Below are 25509 nucleotides of genomic sequence, written 5' to 3' on the forward strand. Positions count from 1 at the left end.
TGCCCTGTCACTACTCTTGTTCTGAGCTGGACCCCAGACAGGTGATTTCATTTCCCCCTTCCCTGACCAGCCCCAAGGATCCCCCTGAGCTGCCTGCAGTGGCTTCCCTGAGCCCCTCAGAGTGAGATGTGGGGTGAGAGCATATTCTGGAACCAGGTTTGTTGTCCATCTTTACAGGAGTGGGCAGTTCTCATCTTTCTCCCTCAGAGCAGCTGGTAGGTTTGAACCAACAACCTTGAGGTCAGCAGCCCAGTGCCTAACCCACAGCGCCAGCAGAGCTCATTACCCTAATGGGCTTCAAAACACATGAAAAGAGTGGACCGGATGGGTTTTGCTGGACCAGAAAAGAGACTTGACAAGGATGAGGACCACAGGCACATACAGAAACACAGATGTGCATGTCAAAGGCCTAAGAAAACTGATGCAGCTTTCAAACATTGCTCAGAAATGACTGTCTCTCGAGTATTAGTCCAGCTTAAGGGTGAAATAAAGCATATCAAATATTAACAAATGATTTCACAGAAACCAGAGGGATAATGCCGGTTTCCCATAAACTTTTTTGAAGCCCCCTGGTACATTCTCTCTCTTCCCACCAGTTCCCTGCCTCCTCCAGGAAGCCCTCCATGGTGACCCCTGCCTGGGTGAGGTGTCCCTCTTCAGGACTCCCCTATCTCCCCAAAACCCTTATTCCTCCGGGCTGAGACCATCCCACTGTCCACCCACTGCAGCCTGGGCAGCCCCAGAGCCTCATTCATCTTGGGGATGCGGGGTGCACATGAGGAAAGACCCCAGAGCTGCCCACTCTCCCTCAGGCTCTGAGAACAGCACCCACAGACTGCCCCACTGCAGCCTGGCAGGTCCATGGGAACCAGTTTGTCGGGCAAGACTCCCAGACCTCCCGGGGTCTTAACCATCTCGACCCAATGAGGTCAAGGGCGTCCCAGCATCACCACCGCTCCTCTTTATGCAGCGCCTGCTGGAGGCTGGCTGGTCCCATGCCTTCACCTCCTTCTCAAGTTCCGGGTCTCCTGTGGCCACCCAACCCCACCGAGCCCCCATGCCAGCCAGCGAGCCGAGTCCGGATGCTCCTGTGCTAAAGATCCCTGATGCCTCAGTCATGAGGGGGTTTCCCAGGACTGGGGACAGCAAAATAGGAACAGAGTGCAAAAGGGGGGCAGGTGGAATATTGGTTTAAATTGATAGAACCACATGTGGGGTCTTAGAGGTGACAGGTGTTGGGTGGGACAGGAGATCAAAGTAGTGGGGCTGGAGGTCTCCTGGGAATGCTCTCACCCCCAAAGGAGCCATCTGGCCCCCAAGTCTCACTGATGAAACTTCACAAGCATTCCCCCTGTGTGGCCCCCTCCTCCCTAACCCCTCAGCCCCTGGCCCAATTCAGATGCATGTTCTCCTGGTGAGCCCCACATGCACCCATAGTTTCCAGCCTCCCTGGGCTGGCAGAGGTGGCCTGGTTCTGCTCAAAATCCTACTGGGGCTCCCAGCAACCCTGCCAGAAGGGTCACGCCCACCGCTCCATGCGATGGCCTACCCCCTTCCATGTCCCTGCTTCTGGCCCCCTCCTCACCCGGCAGCCCATGGCCCAACAGACCAGACAAGCTTAAGAGACAACCCGAGACACACCAGCTACCTCACATCTTCGCAGAGACCGTCCCCAAGGACTTCAGGGCCCTGCTGACTGGCTGCTCCCCTGCCACCCCCAGCCGAGCCCGCCCCCTGCCGCGGCTGAACATCCTGGGTGAGCGGAGTGCCCACCATTTCCACCCTCCCCTCACGCCGGGTCTGATGAGAACGTGGGGACCGCCCCGCGGAGGGAATGTACTCTCTCCTTTGCCCACCCGTGACCCTGCCTTGGGCTCCTTCCAGCCCAGGGCCACGGGGCTCTATGGCTCATCCTTCTCGGGCCACGCTGTTCACACATTTACTGAATGCAGTGCCAACGTGATGGGTGGAACTGCTTCTCTTTGGTGAGGCGTGTGATGTGAGCTGGTCTTGATGACTTCACGGGCCTTATGCCATGGTGGGGAGGGGGCAGGGGGGATCCTGGTGACAAAGTGGTTTACGCATTGGGCTGTTAACTGCAAGGTCAGCAGTTTGAAACCGTCAGCCGCTCCACTGGAGAAAGATGGGGCTTTCTACTCCCGTGAAGGGTGGAGGTCTTGGAAACTCACAGGCGGCAGTTCTCCCCTGTCAGAGAGGGCCATCATGAGTAGAAAACAACTCAAGGACAGTGAGGTTCGAGGTACCATGGGGGGTACCAGCCCTTGCCCATGGCCTTCTATTGTTGATGATACCCCGACTTCTCCAGGGGGTGTCCAGCTTGCCCCAAGGTCTTGCTGAACTTCACCCACTGCCTTAGCTCTTCTCTTCATGGCTCCCCAAGGCCCGTGAAACACAGCTCAAACGACAAAGCCCTGCCTTCCCCCAACCCCAGCTCCTCCTGCCCCAAGAGTGACCGGCTCACTGGGTGGCATCCCTAGGCCACACACGCCCGAGGAAGGAGGGTAGACCAGTAAGCTCTTCCTTTCAGGCCTTTGCAAGGGCTTTTTTCCAATCCTGAGTGCCCTTTGCCACAAGCTTCCGGTTTCTGCTCTGTCCAAGCCTCCTCTGGCCTTGCCCACCTCCTGGGAGGCCAGGAGGGCAGGGCTGAGGCTAACAGGGTCAGCCCATATGGCTCAGCACAGGCCTGGACACAAAACCCCCTTCAGTCAACAGAGTGGATGAAAAGGTAGACGAATGAAAGAGAGGCATTAAGAGATGTTACATGGTGGGAGCCATCAACAAGGCAGCCACCGTCCCGGCTTCTGGCCAGCCTCTCTGCTCCCAGGGCCTTTACACAGGCTGTTTTTTCCCCCTTCCTCCTCCTCCTCCTTCTTCTTCCTCCTCCTCCTTCTCCTCTCCCTCCTCCTCCTGGATAAACCAGAATAATTCAAGCCTGCTGCCAGAGAGTCGATTCTAACTCATGGCAAACTATCCACAGTTTACAAGGTCGGTAGTTCAGATCCACCAGTCACCCTACAGGAGAAAGATGAGGCTGTCTGTCCCCACAAAAGTTTACAGGCAATTCTACTCTGCCCTATAGGGTCTGTGTGGGTCGGAACTGCCTCGATGGCTGTGAGTTTGTGTTTTAAGGGTTTCCAAGGCTGCCTGTCATCTTTACAGAGCAGAAGACCATGAAGAAGTCTTTCAGCTACCAGTCTAGAGTGACACCAGGGCTCCTTGATACTGATCTCCCTACTACCAATAAATCCATTCTGCCTCACAGTGACATATAATAAACTCCACTGCCATTGAGTCGATGACGACTCACACTAGCCCTATAGGTCAGGGTAGAACTGCCCTGTGGGTTTCTGAACTGTTAACTCTCTATGGTAGTAGAGAGCCTCATCTTTCTTCCAAGGAGCAGCCGGTGGTTTTGAACTACCAACCTTGCAGTTAGCAACCCAACTTGTAAGCATGACATCACCAAGGCTTCCAAAGCTAGAATTTTTAAAACATTTTTATTGGCCCCTAATCTACATATCATACTACTCAATAGTTCAATCATTTGATCATATCAAAGAATTGTACAATCATTACCACAATCAAGTTTGGAATATCCCCCTCTCCCCCCATGGTTAAATCGCCTTTAAAATCAGTTGTGTAATCACAATCAGTTCTAGTGCTCCCTCCCCACTGGAAATCTTTTCAGGAGTAGACAGCCTGCCTCATTTTTCTCTCTCAAAGAGGATAGTGGGTTTGAACTGCTGACCTTGAGATTAGCCGCCCAGAACTTAATCCACGTGCCCTCAGGGCTCCTCCTGGATGGCTTACTGTATATACTCATGTATATGCTGAGTTTTTCAGCGCATTTTTATGACGTTTTGCAGTAAAATTAGGCGCATAGGCTGATATTCGGGTCGGCTTTTACTCGAGTATATACGGTACACTGATTCTTTAGGTCTCAGCTCAGACCGATTCCTCCTCCTCCTCTACTCCCCACCCTCCTCCAACAGACCTCCTCACACACTACGGTCCTGACCACTTGGTCACTGTTTTTTGTTTTAATAATAATTTATTCCAATTTTGGGGGTGAAAGAGCACACCGCCCATTTCCACACAGTTCTCAGTGAGGTGAGTCACTCTCAGCACACCGTGCCAACATGCTCTCTGCTTGTGTGCAGCCTGTCCCAGTCTAGTATTCTAGTTTACCAGCCCTCTGGTCTCTGCATCTTTGCTTCTCGATCACCGCTGAACTGTTGGTTTGATACCAATGGTTTCTAAAGCAGGGAGCCGATCTTAACAGTTAATGTCATTTATTCTGTGGCCACTCTGCAATTTTACTAAGCGGTGACCTCAGGACAGGCTGGATTCTCCGTGTAGAGCCTCTCAGGGTGGCGTCTTTCAGTTCATCTGTCTGGCTTTAATAAGCAGAAGGGGAAGGAGGAGAAGGGGGAGAATTCGCTCCAGGCAGCTCTCCCATTCTATCAAGGGCCGACTCTGTGTATCTGCTTTTCCCCACTGGACCCCAACCCGAGAGCCTCGGGGAAGGCCGAGGCTGTGAGTGGCAGGTGGCAGATCCATGTCTTAAAAAGGTATGTTCGCCTCAACATTTCGCAAATGACAACAGTAACTATCCCTTGCCCATCTATTGAGCACTGCCTAGGCATCCCACCCCTTAATTTGCCAGTTTGTCTTCCTGTGGTGGCCTGTGTGTGGCCGGGAGGCTGGAAGCGACATCACTGCTATCTCAAATACCTGCTGCGTCACCCAGGGTGGCCAAGTTTCCCTGGAGCTCACAGGCTAAGGCAGTCTTGGGGGAAGGTCCTGAAAAAAAAACCCCACGGTCCATCACAAACCTTAAGGAGAGCAGCGGAACATTGTCTGATACAGCTCGGCCGCCGCTGTCACCGCAAGATGAGACCCTTAGGTTGGGCAGCACTCAAAAGACACAGTGGCTGTAACCTAAAGCCCACGCATAGTCATGATGGTGACATTGGCTCGGGCTGGGCAGGGTTTCTTTCTGTTGTACACATGGTTGCTATGGGTTGAACGGGACTCAACGGCAGGGAGCAACCATCACAACACACTCCATGGCAGGCAGGTGAAAATACTTGGTCTCAGGGCATGCATACTGCTACAGATGGGAGCCGGCAACGCAGGGAGGCCAGGGTAGATAAACCCCTCAGGGCCAACAGGAAGAGTAGAGGTACCAGGAGGATTAAGGGAGAGTGGGGGTAGAAAGGGGGAACCGATCACAAAGATCAACCTAGAACCCCCTCCCAGGGGTATGAATAACAGAGAAGTGAGTGAGGGGCGACGGAGGACAATGTAAGATATGGAAAAAATAATCTATAACTTATCAAGGGTTTGTGAGGGAGGGTGGGCCGTGGGGGAAGTGGAAGAAATGGGGAGCAGATATCAGGGACTCAAGTGGGAAGAGAATATTTTGAAAATGATGATGGTGGCATATGTACAAATGTGCTTGACCCACTGGAGGAATGTATGGATTGTGATACAAGATATAGGACCCTCAATAAAAATATTTTAAAGTATGAGACAAACTCAAACATTAAAAATACATAAAACCATAAGTTAGACATTAAAAGATGAATACAAAATATAATTTGACTTTTTAAAAAATTAATATGATAAAAAACAATAAAAGTTAAAAAACTCGGTCTCATCTTATCCAACAACCTGATGAGATACATATAATTATCCCCTAGGGGGCGGGGGCAGAATACTCAAGAAAAAAAAAGCTACTTGCCCAAAGCCAAAGTGGTAATAAGCACTAGAGTCCAAGTTCAAAGCCAGTTGGACTCAGGTCTGAGTTCTGGCAATCATTCCCAACACCCCTGTCTGTGGGTGTTGGCAAGAATCATTAGTGTCTGTCTGAGCCAGGGTCTGTCTCCCCACCATCCTCGAGACCTTCCAGGGCTTGGGGTTGGCTATAACCCTGTGTACAACCTTTTAGAGCAAACCTTCTCGCCCGCAAACCCCCTTCTCAGAGTGATGAGCGCATGAATGCGTGCGTGAACGAATGAATGAACTGGCAAACGAATGCGTGCCCCAGGAGCCCCACTCACCCTCGATGAGCCACTCGCAGTTGCCATTGACGCTGTAGTTGCCCGCGCCGTCCGTCACGAAGCCTGGCGCCTCCCGCAGCACCTGGCGCTGTCCTTTGCAGTCCCCTGCCTTGGCCCCGGGAAAGGGCGGCCCCAGAATGGCCAAGACTAGGGCCAACACCCCTGCCGGAGCTAGGTCCAGGGTCATGGCTGCCTTCGGCACCAACCCTTAGGGTCAGGGTGGGTTCAATAACCCAGAGAGGGGTCCCTAACTGGGGTGAGCCCCTGCAAATGCGACCTCTTTGGAGGGAGGGAGCGCGTCCTTGTAGATGGGGGAGGGACGGGGACGGGAGGGGACGGTCCACAGGACGCAGTCCCTGCTTAAGGTCTGGCTTCTGTGGGGCTCTGACAGAACCTCTTTAAGAAGCCTAGGGGTACCCGGCAAATGGGGCTGGCCTGATCGGGGCTGGCCCCTAGGGACCAAGAGAGTTCCCTATACACAGGGGACCTGTAGACGGGCAGAGCCCCATAAGCAAGTCCCAGCAGCTAAAGGCCGGGCCCTTATGGATAGGTTTGCCCCCCCAAAGGTATAGCTCTTTACAGCCCGGGAGGGGGTCTCCACACACCCACCGGGCCGGGGAGGCCGTGCGGGGCCCAAACCCGCCAGGCCCGGGCGGTCCGGGACAGGCCCCTCCAGCCGGGGGCGGGGCGCGAGTGGGTGCCGGGGGCGGAGCCCGTCTTCAGGGGCTCGGGTCCGGGGCCCCATAGACGCACTTGTTCGCTCACCCACCCGCGCCTCCCTCCCGGAGCCGGATGGGCCGGATCAGAGAGATGAAGGGGCGCTCATGCCAGAGCGGCCCCGAAAAGAACCCGCTGGGATGGTGAGGGAGCTGGGACCCAGCGGCCGCGGTGCGAGGGCCGCTGGGGAGCAGGCGAGAAGTCACTGGGGGTGGCAGGCCAGAGCGGCCCTGGGAGGACTGCGGAGCGCCCCACCCCGCCTTTCTGCAAAAGGAGACTTCCGGAAACTGCCCCGCCCACTTGTTTCAAGCCGCATGCGCAGCAGGGACCTCCTTGGCCTGAGAACCGGGGCAATCGGATACATGCGCAGAGTCAAAATTGTAACCTAAACTCCGGGATCCTGCGCTGCTGAAGGGCCCTCTATGTCTCTGATGGGAGCGGGGAAGGGAACCTCAAAACCAAACTTCCAAACTCACTGCCATCGAGTCGATTCTGACACAAAGCGAGAGCCCTTAGGGCAGGGTTTCTGAGGGAGTCAATCTTTACTAGAGCACAGAAAGCCTCCTCCTGCTCTCCTGGGGCAGGTGAGGGGCCTGAACCGCTCACCCTGCACTTAGCAGCCCATCGCTTAACCCAATACACTACCAGGACTCCTCTGGAGAAGGGAGGTAAAAATAGATGAAGCAGAAGGCTCCTCAGGATGATGTGTCTCTTCGTTGTTCCCAGACTCCGGGGCAATACCGAAGTCAGGTTGTGTAGGTCCTTTTCCCAGTTGCAGGAGAAAGCTCAGACTTCCCAGTGCGGTAGAGAGTTACAGCCCAGGAAACACAAGGGCGCTGTCCCGCTCTGTCACTGTGAGTCCTGAGTCCGCATCGACTCCGTGCAGGGAGTTTGTGTTTTGGGAGGGTTTCGTCTGGGTTCCAGAAACCCTGGTGGCTCGGCAGTTAAGCGCGCAGTTGCTAACCAAAAGGTCAGCGGCTCAAGCAACCGGTCACTTTGCCAAGAGGACGATGAAGCAATATTACCTTGTCCTTTAGAATCCCTGTGAATCTCTATCAACTTCAAGGGCAAGGGGTTGGGTTTGGGTTCACCTGGGGTTGCTCAAGACCAGAGCCTGGAACAGATTCTGGCTCAGCCTCGCCTCTGAGCACCGTCAAGATGTGAAAGAGGCAGTCTGATAGGTACAAACTCAACGAATCCTTTTTATTTTGGCAAAGGGGTGGGGGGAAGTCTTTCTGCCCCGGCCTGAGGGCAGGCTCCCCTGAGATGGAGCGAAGGTGGGGGAGGCAGAACTGGGTCCAAGGTCACAGAGGGTCCGGGAGGGTTGTCAGAGCAGACATCAGCTTCGCAATCTCTGTCCCAGGTCGCGGAGTCCTGGAGAGTCTTGGGCAGGGTCCCGGCGGTCGGTCTCGGTCGTCGCGAGGGTCCCCGGGGTCCGGTGGGGTCAGAGGTCTCGGAGGGGGGCGGGGGGCCGGAGGTCACGGAACAGCGGAAGCCCAGAATCCGGCGCCGCTTGAGGCGGGGGCTGAGGGAGGGGACGGGGAGAGCGGCTCCCGCGGGACCGTTTGGCACGCGAGGAGGGGAGGGGGCGGGACCGGGACGCAGCGCACCCTCACCTGGGCGAGCAGGGGGGCTGGGTGGGGCCGGGGTGGGTGAGATGCCGAGCCTGGGGCTGGGATAGTGCGGGGGGTGGGGGTCCGGGCCCCAGCGCGCGACCCACGGGGGTGGGGTCAGTGGGGGGGGGGACAAGGGCGGTCAGACCGGGGGAGCGGTGCCCCCGGCCGTGTGCATGCTGAAGTATTCGGTGAAGCCGGTGTGCGGCACCGCCGTCTGCGGCACGAGCGGCTGGTAGGGCGCCGTGGGGCCATCCCAGCCCCGGTCCACCGATTTAGGGAGCCCGGCGGGAGAGGGCGGGGAGGCCGCGCCCGGCTCGGCCGTGGTCACCACGCGGCCCCTCGGGGCCGCCGCCACCGCCGTCTCCTCCACCTGCTTCCCGGCCTGGGAGGGGGGGTCAGGGTAAGAGGTCGCCCGGGACCCTCGGGGGCAGGTGTGGCCCCGAAGGCCCGTCCCCCTCCCCCAAGGACCCCCCTCCCCAGGTGCGGGCGGGCGCGGCGGGGCGCCTGGGCAGCGGGGCCAGGTACTCCAGGGGTGGCGTCGGGGCGCGCCGCGCGAACTCGGGCGTCGGCCGGGGGGACCGCGGGGAGCCGCGGAAGGCGGGCGGCGGGGGCACGGCGCGCGGCGTCGGCGGGGGCGTGCGCAACATCGCCAAGACCCAGTCGGGCAGGGTGGGCGCGGGCGCTGGGAGGCGGGCGCGGCGCGGCGTGGGGGCGCGGGGCGTGCGAAAGGCGGGGGGCGGCGGCGGGGCCGGGAGCGGGGTCAAATACTCCAGGGGCGGCGCCAGCAGCTCCTCGGGCGCCGGCGGGGGCGCGGGGCTTACGGAGGCGGCGGGCGGGGGGATGGAGAAGAGCTCCGTGAAGTTGGGCACCGAGTCGCTGATGAAGGTCACGTTGCCGTAGACGTGCTGCGGGAAGGCCTTGGCCCCGGCCTGGCTCCCTCCGGGGCCCGGGGCACTGGCCGACGCGATCTGCGACGTGCGCACGTGGTAGGGGAAGTTCTTGTTGGCCGCCGATGGGCGGGTCATGATCTGCGGCGAGAGGGCAGGTGCGGCTTGCAGAAACACCACGCAGGCCCCAGGCTGCCCTCGTAAACGGGGAGTCCTAAAGGGCTTCTCCCCCATTCCCTTCCCTACAATCGGACTGAATGAGGTGGAAGAAACGAGGCTTTCTACTCCTGTAAACTTTGCCTCGGAAACCCACAGGGGCAGTCCACCCTGTCCTATAAGGCCCCTGTGAGCATCCAATCCATGGCAGCGAGGGAGCTTGGCCTTGCCAGTGGGAGCTCTAGTGGCGAATGGTTACACATTGGGCAAACCGCAAGGTCAGCAGAGGACAGGCTTTCTACTCCCTGTAAAGTCTTGAAGTGGAGGGAAGGTGGGGTGCAAAGGGGGAACCGATTACAAGGCTCTACATGTGACCTCCTCCCTGGAGGACGGACAACAGAAAAGTGGGTGAAGGGAGATGTCAGACAGTGTAAGACATGACAAAATATATAATTTATAAATTATCAAGGGTTCATGAGGGAGGGGGGAAGGAGGGGGCAAAGGAGGAGCTGATGCCAAAAGGTGGAGAACAAATGTTTTGAGAATGATGAGGGCAAGGAATGTACAAATGTGCTTGACACGATGGATGTCTGGATGGATTGTAATAAGAGTTGTATGAGCCTCAATAAAATGATTTTTAAATAAGTCTTGGAAACCCCAAAGGGAAGCTCTACAGGGTCCTTATGAGTCATCACAGACTCCATGGCAGTGAGGTGGGTTTGGGTTTGGGCTCTGCATGTGCCGTGGCTGGTTTCAGGAGAGACTAACCCCTGGAAACAGGCGTCATGCTTGGTAGAGGGTCAGCAAAAAGGGAGGAAAACACTCTCCCGTCTGTTGGACACAGGGTCCTTAGGAATGGGGACCTGCCCTGGGCTTCTGACCCAACCCCCGTCGCAGCCCCGATGAGGCTGTGCTGCTTCCACCAGATGCCCCGGAGGCTCTGGGTGCTCGCCCGAGTGGTGAAACCAGTGTCCCCAGCTGTGGCTGTCCAGTATGCTACCACTAACCACATGTGGCTATGTAAATCAAAATAAAATTTCAGTTCCCAGTTCTCAGTCACACCACCAGCCACATTTATTGTGCTCAGTAGCCCCACAGTTTGAGCAGCTACTGTACTTTGTCAGCACAGATTAAAGACCAGCTCCATAAACAGACTGTTTGCTGGATGCCTGGCATGACGCTCAAGTGTCAACCCTGTGGGGGTAGAATTGTGACTTCCCTGTGCCTTTCTGAATCCCCAGTACCTTCTAGGACAGTGCCTGATAGCGTCAATTCCCCTCACAGGACCGAGTGGAACGGCTCCCGAGGGCTGCTGAGACTAGATCTTTACAAGAGCAGACGGCCTCATCTGTCTCCCACAGAGTGGCTAGCAAGTTTGAACGGCCAGCTTGGTGGTGAGCTGCTCGGCGCTGAACCCACTGCACTGCACTAAGGATCGGTTCAATGGAGGGTGTGTCCTGGATCCACCTGGGAGGCCAGGAGGGCAAGGTCTGAATGTGACTCCATCACTGCCCCCCCAAAAAGCCTGGTGAGGCTATGCTGAACTGATGAACAGGGACACGTGTCCCATCAACTGTGGGGCACTGGAGGCGGGCTTGTGCCTGGCTCACACAAGCATTGTTCAGAAGGCCACCGGCTGAAGGTGAAATATAGCAGAAAGGACACTTGGCATTCTGAGCCTGCACCCCACACCTCCCGGCTCCATGGCCAGATCTAGGGCACGGTGATTAAACTCCCGCAGCCTCGCTGGGGAAAAGGGACCGTAGGGCCTCCCTGCCAAGATAAAGAAGGGGTGGAAATGAACACCGCTGGTACAGCGCCCTGGCACAGACCGCGTGGGTTCTTGGTGTTCATCCTCTCTCTGTCCCTTTCTGCCTTCCTGCGGAGCTGCGAGATGGGCCACCCCAGGGAAGACAGGGGGACCTGCACTGAATCAGAATCAAATGGTGGACAAGGGGGACCTGACCCCCACCCTCGGTAGCCAGATACATGCCCAACACAGAGCACCTTGCAGATCCCCAGGGGTAGGAGCTGGGGCCCTCAGTGGGGCCTGCTTCCCGGTCTGTTGTTCTCTTGGGCAAGACCTTCTGGGATGCTGTTGAGGGTGGGGCTCAAATGGCAGACTGCCACTATAGGCCACGGAGTCCGGGCAGGTCACCTCCCCTATCTAGGCCTTAGCTTCCCTTCCATGTCCAGTTGTGTCCAACGACTATTTTCTGTCTTATCCTAGAACTATTCTGAACATTAAACAAGGGGTCAGGAGCAAATATGAGTCCGTTCCAGGAAGTGGTTGATGAATGAGAATGAATGAATGCAAGAACTGTCGTCCAGGAAAATCCAGTGACCTGGGGGCTGGAATCAAGACAGTGGGTGCTGGCACCCACACAACACCATTCCGATATAGGCCTTCTCGAACCCCAGCAGTGGGCTTGTTGGCCCCAGTATGTCCAATGCCAGCTGCTTCTTCCTGAACCATGGCCTGTGATGGGGATGGCAGAGATGGCAGGGGTGGGGCGGGATGGGGAGAGGGAGAAAGGAGGAAAGAACCAAGGGATTTGGAGAAAGCAGTGGGGATGTAAAGGGAACCATGGTGGTCTGTGGATGCAGGGAGAAGAATGGGGGTGAGAGGGACAAAGGGCGGGCCCGTGGAGAAGCAGTGGGGTGCAGGTCAGGGAGAGAAGAATAGGAGAGAGCGGGTTCTGGGGGACAGAGTGACATTCAGCAGGGACCCCGCAGAACTGGATCAAGAGCTCAGACTAGAAGGTGCAGGGAGATCGGGAGGAGACATTCGCCTGCCCCCCCCAGCCCCCACCCAGGGGTTGCCCACCCCGACCAGAGGGCCATCCTCACCAGGAATACACCGTGGGCATACAAGTGGATTCCTAGCTGTATGCCATTGACGATCTTCTCCCGGGCCCACTTGGGGATCCCAAAGTTGGCGATCAGGGCCATGACCGGAACAGCAAAGAACCTGCAGGGGCAGTAGGTCCATAGCGACATCGGCCTTACACCTCCACCCACCTCCCGTCATGCAGGTGTGCAGTGGGCGGGTGCCCACACACTCCAGGTGGGTCCAGGGGAGTCAGTATGACCTTCAGCAGCCAGAGGTCATGGGGAGGCAGGAATCCCACTAGCCTAGGCAATTCTGGGGGCAGGAGGCAAACACAGGGTTGAACTTGGGTTACCCAGCACCCCCACCCCCACATCCCTGCTTCTGACTATTTTTCTACACGCAACAAATATCGTTCTCACAGTGACCTTATGGCGCAGGTACGGTCTCCAACCCCAATAAATGGGCTGGGTCAGTGAGGCAGAGAAAGCAGTGGGCTCGCCTGAGGAACTTTAGCCAAGCCGAGACTCCAGGACTCCACTGCTGCCTTGGGACACACCATCATGATTACAACAGGCGTTTATTGATCACTTGCTAGGTCCAGACACTGAGCTCTCCTCAGCGCCCCATGCATGCTCAAGGGAACCTTCTGCAGTCGAGACGATCGACAATGCCACTTCACAAGGAGTAAAACGGAGGCACAGAGAAGGCAAGCCATTTTTCCCAGGTCACAATGTGAGTAAGAGCCAGATTCTGGCCATGGCCACAGGTTGGCTGGCTTGTTGAGGAAGGTCTCAGGGGGAGACAGCCCCCTCTGGGCAGGGGGAAAGGGAGGTAGGAACAGGTTGGGGGCTCTCCCTATTTTCTCACCAGAGGGTGTAGGCAGCAAAGAATGGCACGTAGAAGGGCTGTTTCTCCGGGAAGTGGCGTAGGGAGACCAGCACGGCGTAGCAGAACCACACGTAGGCCGCCACCTGAAGCCCGATGAGCCCATAGCCTGCTGGCGACTCATAGGTGTACAATACCTGACCTGGGTCGAAGAACTGATCCCGAGGGAGAGGGCTCGTCACAGTCCTGGCCTCCCACCCTGTCCTGGTTCCCTCCCCTGGGACACCCAGGAAGCAGCGCCACTGGGTCCAGCGAGGGCTAGGGATGGAGATGGAAGGAGAGAGGTGTGGAAGGCAGGTGAGAAAGACGGAAAGAGAATGCGCGCGCTTCCTGGGTCCACCTGTGACAGCTAAAGTTGTGTGTCAGCGCTTTGTCAATGAACACCGAGTAGTCCCCCGGATGTGATCTAACAATGTGACCACTTCCCACATGGGAGCTGCCGTGAACAACCAATCAGTTGTAAGTTTAGGGGGCATGCAACACCCTTGCTCTACTCACAGACCTGGTCCTATGACTTGAAAGGAAATTTTCTTGGGGAGGTGTGTGTGTGTGTGTGTGTGTGTGTGTGTGTTGTGGAATAAGCTGTGAGTTTTTTGCTAGGTGTAGATCTTGCGCCTGGATCATCGGCCTCTGGTTCTTTGGACCTAGGCCAACTGCCTGCCATATTGCCAGCCGATCCTGAGAGTCATCAGCAGGTTGCCATCTGGAAGTCACTGGATTTACTCACTCCATCCGCTACAAGCCTGACCTGCAGACCTTGGATTCAGTCGCCTCTGCAGCCACCAGCCTGCTGTCTTCCTGCCTATCTGTAGTTCCTGCTTGACATCTAACCCGTGGACTCCACCTGCCGGGACACAGACTTGCCCCCTGCTACACCTGTGTGGGCCACTTTCTTGATAGAAGCTTCCCAAGTACGCTTCCCCTGGCTGTGCTTCTCTAGAGAACCCCGTCGGGCAGCCCACCCACTCCCACTGAGTGCATTCTGACTCCAAGCAGCCCTCCAGGACCGAGTTGAACCAGAGGCTTTTCCAGGGCTGCAATCTTTCAGGAGGCCAACTGTCACACTGCTCTCCTGTGGCTCGTGGGTTGAAACCACTGACCTGTCAGGTACTTAACTAACTGTGCCACCAGGGCTCCTTAGCCTATGTGCCCATTCGGAATAAACACCTATTGAGGGTAAGCTGCGGGCACTAACGCCAACTCTCCAAGCATGTCACCGAAGAGGAAACCGGCTAAGAGGCAGCCTCCTTAGCCAAAGGCTGACAGGGGATTGAAGACCTGACCCTCCTTCTGCAGAAGGGGGCCCAGGCTGCGGGTAAGGACAGGGAGGGGGAGAAACCGAACAGAGTCCAGGTCTGCGTGACTCCTGAGCTCCGAGCGGTGGCAGTGCACGCAGGACTGTGACAGACAGCGAGAGACAGAAGGAGGGGAAGAGAGCTCCTCCGAGGGGGTGACGAGAGGCACACACTTAGACAGATGGGAAGGCGACAAACTGCAGAGACAGAGCAGTGCCTTGTGGGAAAGGGCTAGCCTGGCCCGTGGAGAGAGGGGGGGGTGGGGGCCCAAAACTTCAAGGGCTACAGCAGGGGGGGGGCTAGGCGTGGGTGGGACTCACTTCAGCCTCGTAGATGAGCAGCACCACATGCGTGAGGGTGTACAGGGTCATGTAGACAGACAGCTTCACCGAGCCCGAGTGGCTGATTCGGCCCCTGGCAGCAGGCCATGAGGGGAGACAGCGGGGTGGGGGCTGTCAGGGAGTAGGGGCCCCACACTCCCAGGCCCACACCTCCCCAGCCCAGCCACCCCGGATACACCCCCTGCCCCTCCAGCCCGGGCACCGTGTCACCGTGAATCCCTTCCCCAGGAGGATGAGCATCAGCAGGAAGATGAGGAAGCTGGAGGAGAAGAGCAGCTTGGCTGGGAGAAGGGAGGAGACCGTGGCTCAGAGAGTGGCCCCCAGCAGAGGCTCCAGCCGTCCCAGGCCCTGCTGCCTCCTCACCCAAGATCTTCAGACTCTCGTTGCCAATGCCATTGGTGGCATACTGGCCCCAGTAGATGCAGAAAAACAGGAGGCTCAGGACTACAGGGCGTATGGGCAAAGGAGAGAAAGCGCAGAAGCCAGCGTTGGGGACAGCACTGCTGTTCCCTAGCCCTGTGTGGCCAGATGCCTTCCTCTGTCCCCATCAGACCTCCAGACCTAGGAGACTCTCAGACCCCGGAGTCCAGGGCCCTAGCGCCTCCTCCCAGGAGAGAGTTCAAGGCCCCTGTCTCTCCTCCCTCAGGACACAAGTCCTTTCCTCCCACAGGACCACAAGGCAGGCCGCTCTAAAGCTTACCCTCTTGAAGGGAGACGTCGGACAGTGTATGATATGACAAAATAATAATTTATAAATTATCAAGGGTTCATGAGGGAAGGGAGGAGGGGGGAGGGAGAAAATGAGTAGCTGATGCCAGGGGCTTACGTGGAGAGCAAATGTTTTGAGAATGATAAAGGGTAACGAATGTACAAATGTGCTTTATACAATTGGTGTATGTTTGGATTGTGATAAAGAGTTGTATGAGCCCCCAATAAAATGATATTTTTAAAAAAAGCTCACCCTCCACTCCCGCCGCTGCCATGAACATTTTATAAGTCGTGTGGAGTAACTGGCGACCTTTCAGCAAATCTGAGGAGAAGGGGGAGGAGAGGGGGGGTCCCTGGATTGGGAGGGAGAGCAGCCTGTCACTCCCCTCCCCTGTCTCTTAAGCCCCTCCCCCTGCTGAACTCACAGCCAAAGTAACAGGAAAGGAAGAAGATGAGGATGAAGATGAGGAGGAAAGTCACGTCAGTCTCCAGAATCCCTGCCAAGGCAGTGGGAGAAGATGATTGTTCAGGTGGCTGTCCTCAGGCACGCAGCGCTGGGCCCCCCACGGAGACGGGAGCGCCTGGGGCCCCCACGTGCTCACCAAACTCATCGGCTGAGAAGTGCCGCGTCCAGAAGGACTTGCCGTTGGTGAGGACCATCTCATACTCAAGCTGCAACCCATCTCCCTGGGGGGTGGGGAGGGAGGTGAAGGCATCAGGAGACCTTGGGCAGGTGGGGGGGGGGGTCAGGAGGAGAAGAACCAGGTGGCCACAGGCCTCTTACCCCACACTTGCTGAGAGCAATGTACCACCACCTCTCACGGACTGAGCGGAAGCTGCGGCCGCTGGAGCAGCTCAGGTAGCGGGTTCCCTCCTCAGATACCACCTGGGGAGGAACAAGAGCCCATCCTCGCCCCCCTCCCGGGCCTCCAAACTTCAGCACCTGCCCCTGCTCCTGTCCCAGCCTGGGCGCGCACCTGACAGCCCGACCAGGCATACTGGGTGGTGAGGTTGATAACTTGGTTGTTCTCTGGCCTGATCACTGACTCCTTGGCCAGGCAGTCCTGAGGACGCAGGGACAGGGTTATCTGCTGGCCAGCCATGACTTCCGGCCCCCATTCCCCTCCTCACAGGCCTCACCTTGTCCCCTGCCTTGTACACTGCTGGCCACTGGGATGGGTCATCGAAATAGAGAAGGATGTTCTGACAGCACTTCGCCTGTGGACCAAGAGGTTTCAAGGATGGGGGAGTCAGAGCGGGGTGGCCTTAGCCTCGAGAGACCAAGGGCACAGCTAGACCCACCTCTGGGTATCGGAAACGAAAGTCCAGTCGGCCATAATCCGAGAGGAAGCAAAATCTTGTCAGGAACACCCAGTCCTGGGGGAAAAAGGGGCCCAGTCAGCTACTCCCACAGGCCCCATGCCCCTGATTTCCCTCCCCTGCCCTGACAGCTGGTGCTCCCAATACCCCAAGGAGACCAGTCGCCTCCAAATTTCTTCACTGACCTCTTCACCTTGGGTCCGGGGTGCCCACTGCCAGACTTCCTCCCTCCCCACAACCCACCCCCCCGCAGTTTTCTCCCCATTCCTACACAGAACTCCCCCTCTCAATTCCCTGGTGCGTTCCGAAGAACCCCGGGAGGGCCCCAGTCCCAGCCTGTTCACCGTCTGGTCACCAGCCCCCAACTATCACACACACACAACCCGGCTCAGGGGTCCCAGAGACCACCGCGCGCGGGGCACGTTCAGAACTGAACTGGCCCCGCCTGGTCCGGAGCCGGACAGTGCAGAACTCGGGGCGCGGTGCCCAGTGGAAAGTGCTGTCCCTTTCAGCACCACCCGCCGCTTCCCCCACCTCCCAAACCCGACTCTCCCGCCCCGCCTCCCCCGCCCAATTCTGACCTCCACATCCCCCCAAAGCCCCCGAGCCTGGCCTGAACCTCTCGGGTCCCCTCCGCCATCGCCCCCCCGGCCCCCCGCCGCCCCCCCCACGGGTCCCCAGGCGCCATCCGAGGGGCGGCAGGGGGCGGGGCGGCGCCCTCTCTGCGGGCTGTGGCCGGTCCCCCGGGGCCCGGCGCGCTCACCTCCTTGGAGCTGAGGTTGCCCCGCACGTACTTGGCCCGGGCGCGGGGGGGCAGCGGCAGCAGCAGCGGCAGCAGCAGCGGCAGCAGCAGGCGGCGCAGCGCGAGCGCGCGCGGGGGCTCCATTCCGCCGCTCCGGCCCCGGCCCCGGCGCCGCCGCTCTGGCTCCGGCCCCGCGACGGCGGCGGGAGCGCGCGGGCCGGCCGCCGCGCGCCCCCGATTAAAGGGGCCGCCGCGCGCCCCGCCCCCTTGTCAGGGCCTGCAAGAGGGCATCCCCTCCCAGTCCCTGCCAGCCCCACCTGGTGCCAGCGCTCCCCATGCAGCGCCTCGCCCATGCCTCCGTCCTCCCGCGACCTAAACTGCACTCAGGTGTGTCTCTCCGACCACCAGCTCCGGGGGAGGGCGGGGGAGGGATGCCCACAAACCAGACGCTGCCCTGTCCTCACCTGCCCCTAGTTCGGCCACCAAATAGCTCTTGGATTACCCAGCCCTCGCCCAGGGCAGCTACTCTGCTCTGTGCCCAGAGCTGCCGGCCGAGGGCCAGTGGAGACACAGCCACAGAGAGGGCGAGCCCCTGTTCGTGGGTTACACAGCACAGAGGTGGCAGAGCCAGCGTGCCCAGTCCTTCCCTGTCCCTGACACCGGAGAGCGTGACACCATGCGGCTGTGAAATAGAGGTGACACTCAGAGGAGGCCAGGAGCGGTCTCGCCATTTGAAGGTGGCCCAGTCACTCAGCTCTGGGATCACCCAGGCCAGAACCTCCACTGCAACAGAGGCGGGGGTGGGGGGGTGTCCTCATCCCCCACCCTCTCATTTCCCACTGGGCAGTGGGAGCCCCAGGGAGGCTTTACAGGGTGTAAACCCCTCAGAACCCATCATTAGCTCTCCACCACAAGTTACTGCTGCCCAAAACAAGGGGAGACAAAGGGCGGGGTGGGGGGCACAAGCCAGGAACAAAAAGTGAGAAATAAAAATCCCACACAACTGTCATCTGGGCTCTGTGAAAAAGGGGCACTGCCACTTGGCATGGGCCTCTCGTTACCATGTGGGATTGAAGGTCTGCTGCCTGAGTTAATTTTACTCTCAGAAGCCGGAAAGCCCACTGATTTGTAACAGTCGCGGCAACTTATTCAAAAACGTAAAATGTATCCCAGGCAAAGAAATCCACATGCCAGCTTCAGGCTGTGGGGTTTCCCCCCTCTTCCTTCCTGCACACACAGTTCCCTGGGCCTCGGCAACCAGGAGCCCCTGGGAGGGGACCCCACACCCCTTGCTTGCCCGCCTCCCAGCCTTGCACCTCAAGAGAAGGATGAGGCTGTAGCGAATGTAGAGAAACAGTGCCGGAAACCCTACCCGCTCCCCAAGGGCCTCTCTAGGTCAGAGCTGACTGGATGGCAGAGGGCTTTCGGCCTTGTGTGGGTTCCCCTGTCCTGCCTGCTCAACTCACTGCCGGAATAGCACCATTCCTGGGTTTTCTGAGACTCTTAAGTCCTCATGGGCACAGAAAGCCTCATCTTTCTCCTGTGGAGCGGTTGGCAGTTTCGAACTGCTGACTTTGAGGTTGAACAAGTTTTTCTCCATGCTGGTAAAGCACAGCATCTGTGTCAAGTCCTCCCTGGTCGCTGGAAGGAGCCCTTGGGGCACAGGGGGTTACTCACTGAGCTGACAGGTCAGCAGTTCAAATCCACTCCATGGCAGTGGGGGATTTTTGGTTTCCTCACTGCAGCCGCTAGCCCTGCGTGCACACACACACACACACACACACACACACACACACACACAGAGACTGGTACCTTCTGGGCCAGGCTGCGTGTATATGAGTCAAATTAACTGAAGCCCTAGGTCCCTCCCCTACCCCATCCCCACGAGACCTAGGCAAGGAGCACGTGACCACGCCTTCCCTTCCACCTTGGAAACCGGCTTCAGAAGCTGGGGAAAGCGGCTTCTTCTAAGCCTTTGTCCCCTGCCAGCCACTCATCGAAAGTCCAGAGAGTCACAGAGAACATCTTTTATTGAGGTGATGGGGAGTTGGGGATTCCTGGCCCAGTCCTCTCAGTACAGTCTCATGGGGGGGAAGGACCAAGACTCGGGGCTGTTCTGCGCTACCACCCAAGAGAGGCTAGGCAGTGGGGCAGGAGGGGTGGGGCTCCAGTCTAGGGCCAAGTTTCTGGGCAGTAATGGAGACAGTGGCTGAGCCAGGGGATGGGGTGGGCTAATCCTCCAGGGTCGGGGAGGGGGTGGTGTGGCTACCAGCCAGATGCTTTTCAGCAAGTCAAAGGCTGTTGGGGGACCCCAGGCCAACCTGGACGGTGAAGGTAAGGAAGACAGAGGGGGTGAGCAGGGGCCCCTTGACAGGGCCAGGTTTGCCCTGTGGACAGGGGAGGTGCTGAAGGTGGGAGCCATGGTGAAGGCAGGCCCCTCTGTCCGCTGCTGTCTGCTCTGCCATCTCCCTCCTGGGGCCTGCTCAGGGCTGTTGATCCAGAAGGGTGTCATCTGGTTTGTCTCGGGGTCTCTGAGCTTGGTGCCTGGCACAAACGGAAAGAAGCAGGGGGACAGCTGGTCTAGAGTAGACGCGGGGAATGGGAAGGGGGGTGGGGGTGGCAGGAGGTGGGCTCACCTGACAAGGGTGGTGACTGGCAACCCCGAAGCACCAGGGCCAGGTCAGGCACACAGCCATGGCAGGTCTGTAAGGTACTCACGATGACGTCCCTGGCCTCTTGCACTAGGTTCCTCCTGGAGAAGGCCTGGGGCAGAATCAGCTGGCACCGCAGCTCCCGAAGCAACTGGCCCACAGTTGGGAGCTCTGGGGGACTGGCTGAGCCTGGGTCTAAGCCTCTAGGCAACTGGTTCTCCTTGTCCCCGGACTGTGGGGCTAGTTCTTGGGTGCTGTCCAGGCTTGGGGAAGGCCTGGTGGGAAGTGGGGGGGTATCTGGCTCCAGGGCCCTGTTGCTAAGCAGGCGTGCCACATCCAATGATTTCACCTCATGGTTGAAGAGGCCCCAATGCTCCCGGCTCAACCGGCCTTGGGTTATGAGCACCAGCTTGGAGGCAGCAGGGCCCATGGGGTTCCGGAGGGCTCCGAGTGGCTTCCGACTAGCAGCTGGCAGATCCTGCCGGGCGGATGGTCGGCGGCTGTTCACCAGGGCCTCATTCCGCTCCCGCCTGGTCTTCCGGCGACGGACACGACCAGGCTTCTCAAGCTGCTGGAAAGGCTGGGAGGCTGGCCCCCGGAGGTCCATGGTCTCCAGGAAGATAAAGACCTGGGTGTCAGCAGCATGCAGATAAGCCAGGGATCTAAAGGTGAACGGTGAGGAGAGGAGGTAGTGTGGGGTGAGGAGGAGGTACTACTGAAAGGATCGACAGGAAGGGAGCGGGCTGAGAGCAAATGGCAGCGGCGGGGACAGAGCTGGGCAGGAATGGACATTAGAGTTGAACTTGGGAGGCCCAGGCCCTGGTTGGTTCTCTGGTGGCAAACATTAGCAGCGAGGGCTCAAAAACCAAACTCACTAGCAGTGACTCAATTACGACTCTTTTAGCAACCATACAAGGCAGAATAGAACCACCCCCATAAGAGTTTCCCCGGCTGTCGTAGTTGACCGCCCCAGAAAGCCTCATCTTTCTCCCCCAGAGCCTCAAACTGCCCACAGCAATTTGAACTTCCTGTGCATGTGGTGTGTAGCCCAACTGCTGTAACTCAGCTCACCACCAGAGCACCTGAGGGGTCTCCCTCTCACTGCCATCAAGTTGATTCCAACTGATAGTGACCTTGTAGGACAGGGTAGAAGTCCCCCTATGGGTTTCACAGACCACGGCTTTTTTTTTTTTTTTTTTAGCCCATAACTCTTTATGGAAGAAGAATGCCTCATCGTCTTCCCACTGAGCGGCCCAGGGTTTCCAACTACTGAACTTGCTGCTAACAGCCCCATGCATAACCATGATGTCACCAGGACTACAGGGGAGGAGGGAAGAGAGATCCAGGTAACAGAACGGTTTAAGGAGGAGGATGGACAAGGTCGTGGGGGTCAGGGACTGAGCCTGTGGGTAGAGAGATCCGTTGAGAGCGACTGGATCATGTAAAGAGATGTCAGGGAACCGTGAAAGGGTTCCTTCGAGCAGGGGCATGGGGAAATACGACAAAACGACGGCGGGGGAGGGATGAGGAAGGTAGGGAGGGATTTGTGGGCTTGGCAAGGAATTTGGGGCAGAGGAGACATGGAGGTAGGGGAGCTGTGAAAGAGTAGAGAAAATCGAAGGAGAACGAAGAGCCACAAGCAGGGGGGGGGGGTGAAAAGATAAATAACTGCAGGACAGAAGTGGGCTGAGGGGCCACCCGGCCAGGGTCTGGGAAGGGACAGAGCAGGGTGGGGCAGTTGAGGGCAGGAAGGAGCAGAGGGAGGAGGGCTGGGTGGGGGCGAGGTTACCGTTGGTGGAGACCCACTCAGGAAGCACGCCTCTCCTTCTTTTGCCCCAAACGAACCTAGTCCCCTGCCCGCCCCACGTGGCTGGTGGCGCAATGGCTCCTTGTGTGTGGTGACCCCTGCCCGCCCAGCCGCTGCCCAGGGTTCTTCCGGAGTTTACGCCACCGGGCCTCGTGCGTCAACACTGCGCACGCGCAGCTTTCCAGCCCTGCGCCAGACAGCGCGAGGCCCGGGCACGCGGAGACGTCGTTTCAAGCCCCGCCCCTCCCAGCCTCATTCTGGGAAACGTCTCTCATTTGTCCTTCGGGATCTCCCGTCCGCCAATTGTCTGTGAAGCCCACTAGGCCCGCCCACCCCTGGAGATGTGATTGGTTTAGACGGCGAACCAGACCAAAGGGTTCGGAGAAGAGATGAACTTGAACCATGTGCAGGTCTAGTGGCCAAACAGGAGCTTCTTATTGAACCGTGTGACCTTGGAAAAACTTTTAAACGACCTTACGTCCCAGTTTCCTTATTAGTAAAGTGGGGCTGGTAACTACCTCCCTCGTGTTATTTTTGTTAGGGGCCAGTTGATCTTGGTGAACGAGGCTCTTGCTCTCTTTCAGTGACCTTCTCCCAAGCATGATGTACTTTTCCAAGGACGGATCCCTCCTGATCAATTGTCGAAGGGCCACAAAGCCAACGTTCCGCCATTCTTGCTTCCCAGGCACATTCTGACGTTACTTCTCCCAACAGATTTGTTTTTTCTTTTTTAAAAAATGGTTTTTATTAATATATAATTAACTATCATAGGATTCAATTGTTTAATCGTATTAAGAAGAGTTGTACAATCATCACCACAATCAATTTTAATGAGTGTTCTTCTAGCAGTCCATGGTACTTTTCAATATGAGGGGTACCCCAAAAAAGCCGGAATTCCCCACCCACCACCACCAAAGCTATGTATTTAAATATTTTAAATACAAAAATATTAAATGTTTTTACAAAACAACTTTATCATCTTCAGAGTACTCTCTATTACACTTAATATGTTCATCAAATCCGTGATTCCATTCTTGGAAACATTTGTCAAACTCATCTGGATGGGTGACAGCACTTCATTTTTTTTCTTCACCTCTTCTATGTCTTAAAATCATTGTCCTTTCATGTCCCTCTGCATTTGAGGAAGCAAAAAGAAGTCACACGGATCGAGGTCAGGTGAGGAAGGAGTGTGTGGCCAGAGAGGCATGCTGTTTTATGCCAAAAACTGGCGCTCTGAGGGGGCTGCGAAAACAGGTGCATTGTTGTGGCAAAACCAATCCCGCATCTGCCACAGATCGGGCCTTTTTTGGTCACACACTGTTACACAATCTTTTCAGAACCTCTAAACAGAAAGCTTGATTAACAGTCTGACCTGCTAGAACAAACTCCAAATGCGCTATCCCCTCACATTGAAAAAACAAATGAGCGTCACCTTGATCTTTGATTTCACTTGAAGAGCTCACCTTGGGTGAGGTGACAGTGGCATCTTCCACTGCCTTGATTGATGTTTGCTTTTGGGGTCGTAAGAACAGCACCATGTCTCATCAAAAGGTCGCTTCAGAACTGTTCTTTCAAAGTAATGGTTCTCAACCTTCCTCATGCCGTGCCCCTTTCATACAGTTCCTCGTGTTGGGGTGAAACCCCAACCATAACATTATTTTCATTGTTACTTCATCACTGTCGTGTTGCAAAGGGGTTGCGACCCACAGGTTGAGAACCTCTGTTTCAAAGCACGGCATGTTTCCACTCGATGCTCTCTTTTTCTGGTCAGTCAGACCCCGGGGCACAAATTTCACAGAGATCCTTCTCATTCCCAAATCTCCCTTTAAATTTTGCTGAACCAAGCTCCAAGAGAGTCCAAATAATTCCCCCCATCTTTTCAATGATCAGTCTTCAAGCACAAGTACCCAAATTTTGTGAACATTTTCATCCATTCGGGAAGTTGACTGACATCCAGAACAAGGTTTGTCATCAGTTGACATTTCACCATTTTTTAAAAAATGGGATTGCTTATTTTATTGTTTATCTTTGCCAGTAGATACATTTAAGGGACTTTGGAGGATCAAACGTGAAGGTCCATTGAATCCAGGAGAGAGACACCCACACCCCCAAGCAGGTCTTCTAAATGAGGCTCCTGAACATGGGTGGTGAGGGGCGTCTCATGACTTCTCATGAAAACTGGCCATTAAACAAAGACCTGTCTCATGACTTCTTGCAGAATCTGGAGGCCTGGAAGAAGGACCAGGTGGAAGACTTGAATTTCAAGTTCCATGACAGGGTTTCTGATCCACAGGGCCATGCCTCTCAGCCACCACTGGGTCCCACGACAGTGACTCGCACCTGTCCAGAGGTGATGTACGCCCGCTCCAGCTGAGTGAGGGTGTTGGTCTGTTCCTCTAGGCGGCGAAGGTCAACATCTGTGGAACCAAAGATACTCTTCTCCACCTCCTCGTCCACAGAAAACACCAACGGATGCAGAAAGCTTGCTGGCATGGTTCACCCAGGCTGCCGCCTCTCAGCAATGGCCCTGCCGGTACTCATGATTGTGCTGAATTCTGACCTGGTCCACAAGAGAACAATTTCAAACCTTGTATTTCACCTTTCTTTGAATGAGAAAATCACTCGTACACTTGAGTCGTTCCATAGCACATTCCTTGTAAGCTGTGTTCAACATCACAACAGTTTCTGCAGAGCAAAAAACAAAATTTCACAGCCGAAATTGGCCATCACAAAAAACTAGGTTCCAGGGAAACTGCTTTTACAAAAAAATTCACTGTGACCAGAGAGAACCTTCCCAAGCAATGACACTGGGTGCACTAACTCAGAGTGAGTTGCTGGATGTTCACCTAGCAGGAAAAATGGGTACTACAAAAGTTCTGCCCAGTGGAGCTTTTTTATGTTGTTGTTGTTGTTTGGGGGGGGGTACCTCCTTGTATTCATAATTCAAATGCATCAGTCCTTCTGTGGTCTCCTTTATTCATTGTTACAGGCAAATGAGGTGATTGAAATACCATGGCTTAGTCAGATATACTTATTTCCTATAAATGGCATCTGCGCTTTTTTTTTTTTTAACATTTTGAAGAAATCTTTTGCACTATGGCATTTCATTTTTGGACTGTGGCTTCCACAGGCATTGATTGTGGAGCCAAGTAACATAAATCCTTCACAACTTCAATTTTTTTCTCTGTTTATAATGATATTGATTATTAGTCTCGGTGTGGACTTTTGTTTTTTCTATGTGGAGATGTAATCCATACTTAAGGCTATAGGCGTTGATATTCATCAGTAAATACGTCAAGCCCTCTTCACTTTCAGCAGGCAAGTTTGTGCCATCTGCATGGTGAAAACTGTCTTCTAAAAAAACGAAAGAAAGAAAATTGTCTTCTGCCAAGCCTGGTACTTTTAATTTTTCTTCATATAGTCTAGTCTCTCCGATTACTTGTTCATTATGCAGATGAAATAAAT

General features: G+C 56.2%; 3 protein-coding genes across 4 annotated transcripts in view; all 3 read right to left on the reverse strand.

Moving 5' to 3' along the window:
• The window catches only part of MEGF8 (multiple EGF like domains 8), a 43897-nt gene extending 36880 nt beyond the window's left edge, over window positions 1–7017 (reverse strand). The window contains exon 1 of the mRNA XM_075537975.1: window positions 6087–7017. Within this exon, the coding sequence (XP_075394090.1) occupies window positions 6087–6273 (187 nt within the window). The 5' untranslated portion in view covers window positions 6274–7017. The remainder of the gene's footprint in view (window positions 1–6086) is intronic.
• Window positions 7018–8247: 1230 nt separating this feature from the next.
• On the reverse strand, window positions 8248–17730 carry TMEM145 (transmembrane protein 145). 2 transcript variants are annotated; one of them, XM_075537550.1, is made up of 15 exons: window positions 17608–17730; window positions 16827–16901; window positions 16665–16742; window positions 16502–16588; window positions 16351–16410; window positions 16127–16211; window positions 15950–16021; window positions 15778–15846; window positions 15180–15260; window positions 15019–15097; window positions 14796–14889; window positions 13163–13335; window positions 12313–12433; window positions 9241–9447; window positions 8248–8328 (listed from the first exon to the last, which is right to left on the reverse strand). In XM_075537550.1, exons 1-15 carry the CDS (start codon window positions 17728–17730, stop codon window positions 8248–8250), a joined length of 1485 nt encoding a protein of 494 aa, XP_075393665.1. The 2 variants fall into 2 exon arrangements, with proteins under 2 accessions (XP_075393665.1, XP_075393664.1); XM_075537549.1 differs by lacking the exon at window positions 8248–8328 and adding an exon at window positions 8559–8801 and having other exon boundaries at window positions 16309–16410.
• A 1927-nt stretch (window positions 17731–19657) lies between these two features.
• PRR19 (proline rich 19) lies at window positions 19658–20844 on the reverse strand. The gene is made up of 2 exons (XM_075536600.1): window positions 20223–20844; window positions 19658–20130 (listed from the first exon to the last, which is right to left on the reverse strand). The coding sequence occupies exons 1-2, from the start codon at window positions 20842–20844 to the stop codon at window positions 19658–19660; spliced, it is 1095 nt and encodes a 364-aa protein (XP_075392715.1).
• Between the last annotated feature and the right edge of the window lie 4665 nt (window positions 20845–25509).

Source organism: Tenrec ecaudatus, chromosome 18 (assembly GCF_050624435.1).
Source record: "Tenrec ecaudatus isolate mTenEca1 chromosome 18, mTenEca1.hap1, whole genome shotgun sequence".
NCBI lineage: Eukaryota > Metazoa > Chordata > Mammalia > Afrosoricida > Tenrecidae > Tenrec > Tenrec ecaudatus.

Coding starts and splice junctions, on each gene's coding strand:
- TMEM145 (XM_075537549.1), bottom strand. CDS start 17,730: ATGGAGCCCCCGCGCGCGCTCGCGCTGCGCCGCCTGCTGCTGCCGCTG. Junction 16,212..16,308: donor TTGCTCTCAGCAAGTGTGGG/GTAAGAGGCCTG, acceptor CCCACCCCCCAG/GGAGATGGGTTGCAGCTTGA. Junction 15,261..15,777: donor GGCAGCGGCGGGAGTGGAGG/GTGAGCTTTTTT, acceptor TACGCCCTGTAG/TCCTGAGCCTCCTGTTTTTC.
- PRR19 (XM_075536600.1), bottom strand. CDS start 20,844: ATGGACCTCCGGGGGCCAGCCTCCCAGCCTTTCCAGCAGCTTGAGAAG. Junction 20,131..20,222: donor CCAGTCACCACCCTTGTCAG/GTGAGCCCACCT, acceptor CGTTTGTGCCAG/GCACCAAGCTCAGAGACCCC.